This window comes from Globicephala melas, chromosome 19 (genome assembly GCF_963455315.2).
Source record: "Globicephala melas chromosome 19, mGloMel1.2, whole genome shotgun sequence".
NCBI lineage: Eukaryota > Metazoa > Chordata > Mammalia > Artiodactyla > Delphinidae > Globicephala > Globicephala melas.
The window spans coordinates 26788028-26800410 of record NC_083332.1 but is presented as its reverse complement, the minus strand read 5'-3'; the positions used below and the strand labels follow the sequence as shown (position 1 = coordinate 26800410).

General features: G+C 35.8%; 1 protein-coding gene across 5 annotated transcripts in view; it reads right to left on the bottom strand.

The window, feature by feature from the left end:
- The window catches only part of PHKB (phosphorylase kinase regulatory subunit beta), a 197822-nt gene that overhangs the window by 144582 nt on the left and 40857 nt on the right, over positions 1–12383 (bottom strand). For all 5 annotated transcript variants that reach the window (XM_030833057.3, XM_060289761.1, XM_030833056.3 and 2 more), the window contains one exon: positions 4791–4906. In XM_030833057.3, the coding sequence (XP_030688917.2) occupies positions 4791–4906 (116 nt within the window). The remainder of the gene's footprint in view (positions 1–4790; positions 4907–12383) is intronic.

Sequence of the window (12383 nt, the reverse complement as noted above, 5' to 3'; positions counted from 1 at the left end):
CCAAAAAATTCAAAGTTAGGTTTGGGATTCAATTCACATTTTATAGAAGACTCATCTCTTCTCCAAAACAGAGTTTTGGTTTAAAGGGTTTAAAGATAGCCCCAAGGTGTAGAAATATCCTTACATAAATCAGGAAGGGAAAATATTAAAATTAAAAACTTGAATTAAACTTGGAGCAGTTAAGAGGACTACCTGGATATGTAACTCTGGGGATTAAGAATTAGTGTTATAATAAATAGGTACCAAAAGAATATATGAAGGAAAATGCAATTAAATCCAATAATATAAGATTTTTAAATGTAAGGGAATTTATTAAAAGACTTAGAGAATAAACAGAAGAAAAAAGGAGAATTATTTGAAATAGTTCCAGACACCCTAGGAGAAACTAAAAGGAGCATGTTGCTTGAGGAAAGTTAAGTCAACAGAAAAATCGGGAGAGCAGCGAATGGTTACTTAGGAAACATTTAGAGTTATACTGAACTTAGAGCAATGGATTCTTTTACCAAATCCCTGAAAAGGGTGAGGCTGCTGCGAGAATGGTGTTGGTTAAATGTAATGAGATCACTTTTTAGAAAACAATTCTGAAGTTTATCTAAGAAATGCTAAATAATTCAAGAATTTGGACTGAAAGAGATACCAGCAAACCTGGGGCTGAAAAGGGTAGAATCAGGAAGGGACTGACAAAAGCATTATGCTGAATCAAGCTTTACTGATTGCTAAGCAAAGATATCCTTGAAACTTAGCAAAATGTCACCAAGATTGTACACCCTGCCGTTCTTTCAAACTTTAGGAAAACTTTTTCAGACTTTAAATTACAACGTGATACAGTAAAAATAACATTGGATTTGGAGGCCAACCACCTGGAATTCAGTTCTAGCTCTACCCACTTTTGATTTGAATCATTTAAGGAGTGGAGGGGAGGAAATTATAAAACCTTCTAAACTTTAGCTTCCTCCTGTATAAAAGGTAGTAATGTTTCCTGCTTGGCCTAAATAAAAATTATTCTGTAACTGTACAGTGCTACAGATTGCAATTATTAGAGGACCGCTGAGCATGGATGCTGAAGAGAGAGCCTCTATCCTCAGAATACTATGTGTAGGGACTTCCCTGGTGGCACAGTAGTTAAGAATCCACCTGCCAACACAGGGGACACGGGTTTGATACCTGGTCCGGGAAGATCCCACACGTCGCGAAGCAACTAAGCGCGTGCACCGCAACTACAGAGCCTGCACTCTAAAGCCCGCACACCTAGAGTCCGTGCTCCACAACAAGAGAAGCCACTGCAGTGAGAAGCCCATGCACCACAACAAAGAGTAGCCCTCGCTCGCAGCAACTAGAGAAAGCCCATGCGCAGCAACGAAGACCCAAAAGAGCCAAAAATAAATAAATAAAATAAATAAATTTACTAAAAAAAAAAAAGGAATACTATGTGTGTATGTTTTGGGGGCCCGGGGGCAGTAATCTTCTTTGATCAACATGCAGTTTAGAAGGGATGTGCACACTGTGGCAAAAGAAAAAGGGACATTTACCAAGCCAGTGAGCACAAGGCCTTAGGGAGCATCAAGGCGATAGTCAGATTGTGCTCTCTCTGATTCCTGCTAAGGAGAATTGCATGGCAGAGATGGAGAATGACAAAGAAAGTTAGAGGGCAAAGGGCAGTATGAGTACTTACAGCAAGAATTACTATTTCAGGCTTTCTAAAGTTATGAGAACAGTTTAAGGATATAACAACGATATTGCATTAAGCAATCCTTGGATCAGATCCAACTAGGCACAGATAGTTCTGGGATGTCTTACAGCAATAGACTAAGAGGTGTGACTTAATCCCTTACTGGTAGTGGCTCTACAATCTACTCCCTGGGCATAAGCACAGAACAGATTGCCAACAAACACAGGAAAGGATGCTCAACATCACTAATCATTAGAAAATACAAATGAAAACTACAATGAGGTATCACCTCACATCAGTCAGAATGGCCATCATCAAAATATCTACAAACAATAAATGCTGGAGAGGGTGTGGAGAAAAGGGAACCCCCTTGCACTGTTGGTGGGAATGTAAATTGATACAGCCACCATGGAGAACAGTATGGAGGTTCCTTCAAAAACTAAAAAGAGAACTACCATAAGACCCAGCAATCCCACTACTGGGCATATACCCTGAGAAAACCATAATTCAAAAGAGTCATGTACCACAATGGTCACTGCAGCTCTATTTACAATAGCCAGGACATGGAAGCAACCTAAGTGTCCATCGACAGATGAATGGATAAAGAAGATGTGGCACATATACACAATGGAATATTACTCAGCCATAAAAAGAAACGAAATTGAGTTATTTGTAGTGAGTTGGATGGACCTAGAGTCTGTCATACAGAATGAAGTAAGTCAGAAAGAGAAAAACAAATACCGTATGCTAGCACATAATATATGGAATCTAAAAAAAAAAAAAAAAAAAGACTAGAGGGAAAAATTACTGAACAAAGAAAATGAGAATTCTTAATCAAGAGGTTTTTTTTAATTAAGCAATCTTTTTTTAGTTAGAAACCTAAAATTTAAGCAGTAAATCATATTCAAAGGAAAGGTTGTTCAACCATGGGATCTAAAAAAAAAATGGTTCTGATGAACCTAGGGGCAGGACAAGAATAAAGATGAAGATGTAGACAATGGACTTGAAGACATGGGGAGGGGGAAGGGTAAGCTGAGACGAAGTCAGAGAGTGGCACTGACATATATACACTACCAAATGTAAAACAGATAGTGGGAAGCAGCTGCATAGCACAGGGAGATCAGCTAGGTGCTTTGTGACCACCTAGAGGGGCGGGATAGGGAGGGTGGGAGGGAAATGCAAGAGGGAGGGGATATGGGGATATATGTATACGTATAGCTGATACACTTCGTTATACAGCAGCAACTAACACAACAATGTAAAGCAATTATACGCCAATAAAGATGTTAAAAAAAATTTAAAAAAAAAGAAAGATATTGGTCTTCCACCACTGCTGCCATCACTACGTCCATGAGTGCCTTAGGGCTCAGGTCTCCCGTAGTTTCAAAACAGACCATTTTGGCAGCAGAGGTGACATATCTCAAATAGGCTTGTGGATATCTGAGCTAAGAAACATTTGGGGGAAAAAAAGGTTTGAAGTTCTTTTAAGTGTTCTACCATGGAAAATTAGAAGATGAATGCTAAATGTATAAAACCCATCATCCAAAGCTAAATGGCAAACTTCATTTCCCATCCATTTGAATAAAACTGGCCTGCTACAATTGAGATTAATTTTGCATGGAAAAGGTAGCAAAGAACATCACTTAATGATCTTCCTAGCCTTGAAATAAAATCCTTAATGATTCAGTTTAAAGATGGCACAGTTACAGGAAAACATGTTGGAGCCTCTGTTTTTTTCACTAGGGACCTCTCAATACCCTCAGTTTCTAGGGTTAATGGTAACTTTTACCCAAGGTTCTTTCTGAGCTTACTACAATTTTTATAAATAGGAAAAACCCTACTCCAAATATTTTATACTGAAAATAATGTCAGTGGGACCATACTGGCATATATTAAATATTTATTAAAAAGCAGAAAAGGGGTCTGATAAATCATAAATACTGAAAAGGTAAATTTAAAAAAATCACCTTTTCCAATCATATAAACTTTCTGTCTTGAATTTGACTGATAATCTGGAATGCTGAGAACTTATAGCTGAAATATAATGTTATCTTCCTATTTTTAGTATTTGCCAGAATTTGTTTAATGTCTGAATTGCACTTTACCACAAACTATTTCTCTCCTTTACTGTCTTCCTTACATATTGCTATTATTCTACTCTGTATTATAAAAATGCCTCATATGAATCATAAAACTTATAGGAAAGTTTGTATGTTAGCTGTCCGGAGTTAAATGAAAAATCCTTTTTGTTTCAATCTTTGTTATTAAAATATTCTTAAATATGTGAGTATACTTACATTTCAGTGTTTACTTATGCCAGGTGTTCAAATGCTTTATACATACTAACTCAATCATTACAACAACTTTATAAAGTAGAGTACATTACTATCTCCATTTTATAAATCAGGAAACTGAGGCACAGAGATCTTATACAGCTAGTGATCTGGAGCCAGTTTTTAGTTTACTAAATATCTTATATCAGCTTAATTTTTTGTGTGTAATTAGTCCTTCTATCCAAAAAAGTAGAGAGCTGCAGATTCCTCTTAACCAGTGTTTCCTAAACTTTCTTCAAGTCTCAATAAAGAGACTAAACTGACCTATAGCTGATAACCTTTAGGTTCTTAAATCTTTTACTGTGAAATGGATAGGACTGATTGAGCTACATTTTTTAGTTAAACAAAATATAAAGGGTATGAGTATCTCTTGTTACAATAAAAATCAGCTCTATAACACGAAAGGGAATTTTACATGCAATGCATATACAGTTGCTGTTTGGCAATTTTAATGTACTTGATCTTTCAAACAGTGTCATTTCAGAGAGGAAAAAGAAAATGACTTGGTTGAGCAGAAAGGCCAAGCCTTGGACTGGATACTGATATGCACGTACTGACACCTTGGGAAGCTGGGAAAGACACCCTGCTCTTTTCCTGCATCTGTTGAGGGGCACTGAGAGCAGACTCTTCCTTTAATTTTATGTGAATTTCATCTGAATCATATATAGAAAAAAGGAGATGAAAATTACATAGAAACCAGAGTTCTAATCTAGTTCTTTGATTTTTGTTCATGCTCCACACATTTAAATTAAAACAAACAAACAAACACTCAGAAATCAGCAAATTACCTCGAATGCAGCTCTGTGCTGCCATTATTATATTTGCTTCCTCTTTCCCAGACACCAAAGTCAGGCACACGGTAAACTCTTTCTACACAAAATACAAGGTTCTGAATAAAAGAGACCTAAAAGAAAAGAGATGAAACATAAGGACACGTAAAATAACAGGACCTTTAGATATTGATAAGAACAATCAGATATTTGAAAATTTGGATTTGAAATTCAAAATGTATTTGCTTACCAACACTTTTTTAACATGCTGAAATTTTTGTGATTATTACATTACTATGAATACACTCTTATATCCAGTTTTTCTAATATAAAGCCTAAAGTGAGAACCTAGTATAAATAGTACAGAAATAAAATTTAAATCCTGTCAATGTTCCAACTATAATTCTTCAATGATGTATCTATCAACATTACTGTTCATGAGGGCTATGCCTCTTAAGAATTAAGAAAAATATAAAGCACTGTTTTATACTAGATAATAATATTTGGAATCTAAAATGTCAAATGTTAAAGAAGTCTAACACTTTCGAGATAAAAAGGTATTTTTCAGTTCTAAAATGAGTCAGTCTCATGGTAGATCAACCTAGAGTCTTGAGTTTATTACTCATGGAATCTGATCTTCCTCCTGCCGTTTCTATAGCTATAGGTACCCATTTTTATACACTCAAAGCTTACAGTTGGAGATGGGCCCAACCAATAGGCCAGAAATCACAGCTTTCATGTAAAGATTTCAAACATTTGATTAAATTTGTACTTTCAATAGTAACTATGGAAAGCAGAGATTATGGTCAGTTCTCACTTAAAAGTTTATTCATTTTAATAAAAACAATATCTTATGTGGGCTACTGGTCCTAATTACAGGGTTTTTAATTTAGTCATCATGTTTGGTTCAATATTGCATACTGAATATGTGCATCTTGTCTACCCTCTGTCTCGTTATCCCTCTAAAATGGTAATACATATTCCCTGACCTCCACCCTACACACCTAATTAATTTAATGCATATATTCTTAAGAATGACACATAATAACACTAAAAACCAAGGTAAAGTTCCACCAGTAGACTAGAAACTTTGAGAAATTATAGAAAAAGAGAAAGCAGTAGGAAAGAATTGGTTGAGAAATCAGAGCAGAGGAAAACACAGCCTCTTAAAATGATTCTTCCTTGTTCTCTAGGGTCTCTAGAAAGTCTCTAAGCCCAGAGTTAACAAATACATTGCTCAAGATTTGACCAGGAAGCAGCCTACATACGTTCTCTCACAAATGATGAATGGCTGAGGCAGTTGAATCCGTGACCTTTTCATTCTCAATCCCAACATAGAGATATCTGCCCTCAGAGCCAAGAACAGCTCACATATTTCAGTGAAGGAAAAAGCAATTAGGGTGTTGGGGCCTCACACAGAAATATAACAGAGCATTCTAGGTTTTCATAAAACACAAACCTATCCTGTCACTTCTCCACCAAAGAGTGGAGCAGTACACACCTCCAGTAAACATTATTTTACTTCAAATATTGGGGAGGGTCTTCCCAGCTTTCCCAATTTCTTGTTACCTTACCTATTTCCCTAAGGAAAACCTGCCCATATAAAAATTGTGGTGTAATTTTATAAAACCTGATGTCTTCAGCTTTTCCATGGTCTTTAGAGTTATTCAGATTCTATAAAACGTACAGGAAATACTTAATACTTGTCAGGTCTCCGAGTTAAAAGATTTGAAACCATCTAAATCCTTCTTCCTCTTATGACAAACTTCTTAAGTATATAGTCCATATACTTGCTTCTTCCCCCTCTTAGGAGGACTTTAGGACCAGGGCTGGGCCCAAGTGAGGCAGTATACTCAGGCTGCATGAATGGTGTAATAGTTGGCCAAGAAGGCATTTTTGGCTAATAAGTCCCATAAGTAAAACTAAAATACCACTTACATTCCAGTTCCGCAAAAAAGGAGTTTAGAAATTGCCATTCCACTTCATCCTAACAAATAAAAAGCTTTTTAACTCTTGGATCCATGAGAGGGGGGAGGACACAGAGCAAACTGCTGTCCCAAGACTGGAGAGACCCATAGGCAAAAACAGGCAGTTATGGCTCCCTAGAGCATAGACTCATGAGCAGAAACCACCTAGGGAATCAGTGCTGCCGTAGTAAAATCTGAACTGTAACTGACAAATTGCTAGAGGCTCACTTAAAAACTCTTGAAAGGTAAAAACTCCAGGGCGACCCAGTCATAACAGGGTCCCGACAGTATTGTGAGATTTACCTCCAAGAACTCAGCCAGGTTCCCACAGAAAATATCCTAGGAAAATCCCCTGTAGCTTCCAGCAAGGAGAGGGAAAAAGTAACCATTTTGAAATACATTGAAACATTCTGTTTTTCTTAAGAGGGTCTCCCCTTAGGGGAAACTAGTTAATCAAAGCCAGACCTGCTGGGCTATTTTCAGAGCCTAACTGACTGGGGAAGGGAAATACCCAATTCCAGCCAGCTCTAACCTTCCACATGGGGAACAGAAATTTTCAATTCCAGCCTACCAGAGCCATCCTGTCCTACCTAAGGGGAGAGAAAAAAACTGAAAACACTTATGAAGTTCATAGTCCAGAGGCACAGGCTAACTAACAGACTGGGACCTAACCGTAGGATTATAGAAGGCTAACTAGAAGACTGCCTAGGTCCATGAGCTGATCACGTGCTCTTTGAACCGTTCCTATAAAACTCCTCACTACCTCCTCCAGGTAGGTACACACAGTTTTGAGGTCATTAGACCACTGTAGCCCCCTTTGCCTGGCAAAGCAATAAAGCTATTCTTTTCTACTTCACCCAATAAATAAATAAATACTGCCTAATCATAGCAAAATAATAGCGACAATGTATTGATAACTGATTATGTATGTTTATGACTATATCTTATGTGTGTATATGTTTATGTATGCTTATATATAAATAAAATAAATGACAGCAAAGATACAAGGGATAAGAGGAAAGAATTAGGATTTTTTTGTTATTATAAAGTACTCACACTATGTGTGAAGTAGTATAGTGTTATTTGAAAGTGGACTTACTGTAAATGTATATTGCAAACTCCAGGGCAACAAGTAAAAAAAGTAGGAAAAAAATGAAATGTAAATGATGTGCTAAAAAAGGAGAGAAAACAGAATCATATTAAAAAACTCAATTAGAGCAAAGGGAAAAAAAGAGTGGAAGACAAAAATAGACAAACTATAAGGGCAACAAATAGAAAACAGTAACCAATACAGCAGATAGTAATCCAACCACATCAATAATCACTTTGAATGTCAACGTTCCAAATGCACCTATTAAAAGACAGAGATTGTTAGAGTGGATCAAAAACCATGACCTAACTATATGTTGTCTATAACAAACCCACTTTCACTATAAAGACACATACAGATTTCAAGAAAATAAATGGAGAAAAATATACTATGCTAACACTAATCACCAGATGAGAAAGCTGAAATAGCTATTTAATTTCAAACAGAGCAGACTTCAAAGGAAGGAAAGTTATTAGGGATAAAGAAGGGCATTATATAATAATAAAGGAGTTGATTCTCTAAGAAGACATAACAATCTTTAACATGTATATGCCTAACAACATCAAATTGTGAGGGAAAAAAGCAACAGAATTGGAAAGAGAAACAGATGAATTCTCTATCAGAGTTTAAGACTTCAACACCTCTCTATAAGAAACAGATCCAGCAGGCAGAAAATCAGTAAGGATATAGTTGAACTCAATGACATCATCAATCAACTGGATATAAAGGACATTCACAGACTATTTCACTGCAGAACAGCAGAATATATGTTCTTCTCAAGCTTACATGGAACACTTACAAATACAGACCACATTCTGGGTCAAAACCACACCTTAACAAATGTAAAAAGGTATAAATCATACAATGCTCTCAGTCCACAAATGATTAAACTAGAAATCAATAACAGAAAGACAACTGGAAAATCCCCAAACATGAAGATTATATAACATAATACTAATACTATATGGGTCAAAAAAAAAATGAAATGAAACAGCTTTTCAAAATTTTAATTCAATTTATAGCATTGAATGCATATATTAAAAAACACGAGATCTAAAATCAATATTCTAAGTTTCTACTTTAGAAAACTAGAAAAAGAGCAAATTAAATCCGAAGGAAGAATAAGTAAAGAAATAATAAGAATTAGTACAGAAACCAATGAAATTGAAAACCAAGGAAATTAAGAGAAAAAAATCAATGAAACCAAAAGCTGGTTCTTTGAAAATTAAATAAATAAGCTTCTAGCTATGCTAACTAAGGAAAAAAGAGAGAGGACACAAATTACTATTAACATAAACAAAAGAGGGGACATCACTACATTTCCCATGGCAATTAAGAGTAAGTAAAGGAATACGAAGAGTAACTCTATGTTCATAAATTTGATAACCCAGATGAAACAGACCAATTCCTTGAGAGCCACAATAAAACAAAACCAACAAAAAAAAAAGAAACAGATAATCTGAATAGACCTGTATCTACTAAAGAAATTGAATCAATAATTATGACCTTCCAAAACAGAAAGCATCAGTTCTAGATGGGTTCACTGGTGAATTATACCAAACATTTAAGGAAGAAATTTTATCAATTCTCTACAATCTCCTTCAAAGGATAAAAGCAGAGGGAATACTTCCTAACCCATTCTGGGAGGCCAGCAATACCTTAACACCCAAACCAGACAAAGACATTTTAAGAAAACTACAGACCAATAACTCTCATGAACATAGATGCAAAAATCCTCAAAAAAATATTTGCAAATTGTGCTTCCTTGGTGGTGCCATGGTTGAGAATCCACCTGCCAATGCAGGGGACATGGGTTCAAGCCCTGGTCTGGGAAGATCCCACATGCCGCAGAGCAACTAAGCCTGTGTGCCACAACTACTGAGCCTGCGCTCTAGAGCCCGCAAGCCACAACTACTGAGCCCGTGTGCCCTAACTACTGAGCCCAGGCTCCACAACAAAAGAAGCCACTGCAAGGAGAAGCCCATGCACCGCAACAAAGAGTAGCCCCCGCTCACCACAACTAGAGAAAGCCCGCACGCAGCAACAAAGACCCAGTGCAGCCAAAAATAAATAAATTTATAAAAATATATATTTGCAAACTGAATCCAAAAAAGTATAAAAAAGAATTACACCACACCAAGTAGAATTTATCTCAGGCATGCCAAGCTGATTCAACATTAGAAAATCTATTACTATAATACATCACAACAAAAGACTAATAAAGAAAAATCACATGATCATTTCAACAGATGAAGAAAAGTATTTGACAAAATCCAATACTGATTCATGATCAAAAATTCTTGGTACACTAGGAATAGAGGGGAACTTTCTCAACTTGAAATGGACTATCTACAAAATATATACAACTAAAATCATATTTAATGGTGAGAAACTCAATGCTTCCTCACTAAGATCAGGTACAAGGCAAGCATGTTCCTTCTGGCCACTCCTTTTCAAGATCATACTGGAAGTCCTTGCTAATTTAATGGGGCAAGGAAAGGAAATAAAAGGTATTCAGATTGGGAAGGAAAACATGAAACTGTCTTTGGTGGCAGATGACATGATCATCTATGCAGAAAGTCCAAAACAATCAACAAAAAACCCCTGGAACTAATAACCAAATATAACAAGTTGCAGGATACAAGTTTAATATATAAAAGTCAATTACATTCCTATATATCAACAATGAGCAAGTGGAATCTAAAATTAACATCCTCAAAAATGAAACAGGTATAAATCTAAGGAAATATATATAAGATCTATATGAGGAAAACTACAAAACTGATTAATGTCATCAAAGAAGGACTAAATAAATGGAGAGGTATTTCATGTTCGTGAATAGGAAGACTCAATGTTGTAAAGCTATCAGTTCTTCCCAAATTGATCTATATATTCAATACAATCCCAACCAAAGTACCAGCAAGTTATTTTATGGATATTGACAAACTGATTCTAAAGTTTTTACAGAGAGGCAAAAGATCCAGAATAGTCAACCCAATTTTGAAGAAGAACTAAGTCGGAGATATCACACTACCCAATTTCAAGATTTACTATAAAGCTATGGTATTCAACACAGTGTGGCACTGGCAAAAAAATAAACAAACAGATCAAAGGAACAGAAAAGAGAGCCCAGAAATAGAACCCCATAAGTATAGTCAACTGATCTTTAACAAAGGAGCAAAGGTAAAACAATGGAAAAAAGACAGTCTCTTCAACAAATGGTGCTGGAAAAAATGGACATCCTCATTAAAACAAAAAAATGAATACAGAAACAGAACTTATATCCTTTACAAAAATAAACTCAAAATGGATCATTGACCTAAATGTAAAAGCAAAACTATAACTCCTAGAAGACAACACAGGAGAAAATCTAGATGACCTTGGGTATAGTGATGCCTTTTTAGATAAAACGTCAAGGAAACAATTTATGAAAGAAATAATTGATAATCTGGACTTCAATACAATTAAAAACTTGCGCTCTGTGAAAAATAATGTCAAGAGATTCAGAAAACAAGCCACAGATTGGGAGAAAATGTTTACAAAAGACACATCTGATAAAGCACTGTTATCCAAAATATACAAAGAACACTTAAAACTCAACAAAAGAAAACAATCTGACTAAAAAAAAATTAATTAACATTCTATGTTTGCAATGCATATTTATAATTCTCCAATTCTGGTATTCTAGCCCTTGAATACTTATAACCCATACCTTTGTTTTATATCCAATTATGAAATATATCCATTTGGATTTTCCATTAAACACCATGTTCTAAATTCTTCCACCATTTGTAAGTACTTCTGAATTCTGTTTTTCACCGTAAGGCCACTGGTTTACTATGCTCTAGATCTAGAAACACATCTGTGGCTACTGTGTCTTCTTTATCCCTCATATCATTCTGACACCAAGGTCTGCTATTTTTCACACAATTTTTGTTGTCAGAAAGGTTCTGTGAATCTTGACACAGTATCACAATTCTCATGTCTAACATTCAAACCCTCCATCATCTTCCCACCCTAAGCCTGCATGCCTATATGTACTCCACAGTCTGACAGGAAGTGTAGATTCCAATTGGGCTTGGTCTTGCTCATTTCAACTGAAACACTTTTCTATGAACCTTCCTTTAGTCGCAGTTCAAATCTCCCCTACTTGGTGAAAACTCTGACTTCTTTCTCCTAACTCAAACTGCACTAGACCACAGTTCTTAATTTTTCTTTGTTTAATGTGTTTTTCCCCTCCACCTCTAATTAGTATTCAGGTCTACCATCTCTTATTTACAATATGAAAATCCCACAAACTCTGAAACTCGTTTTTTCTTAACTCATTTGTCAGCAAAACCCATAACTGACCTCAGATTATCTGCCTTATTTATCGCACTTTATGTGAATATGCATATGTCAATGTAAAAATATTAAGGGGCTATGTATGTGGTTTTGCCCTAAACCCTGCTGGGGTTATAACATAAATAAGGTATCTTATCACCTTTTCAAAACACACAAAAAAATTTGATATCTAAAACTTATTTGGTCCCAAAGGTTTCTTCTTTTTTTTTA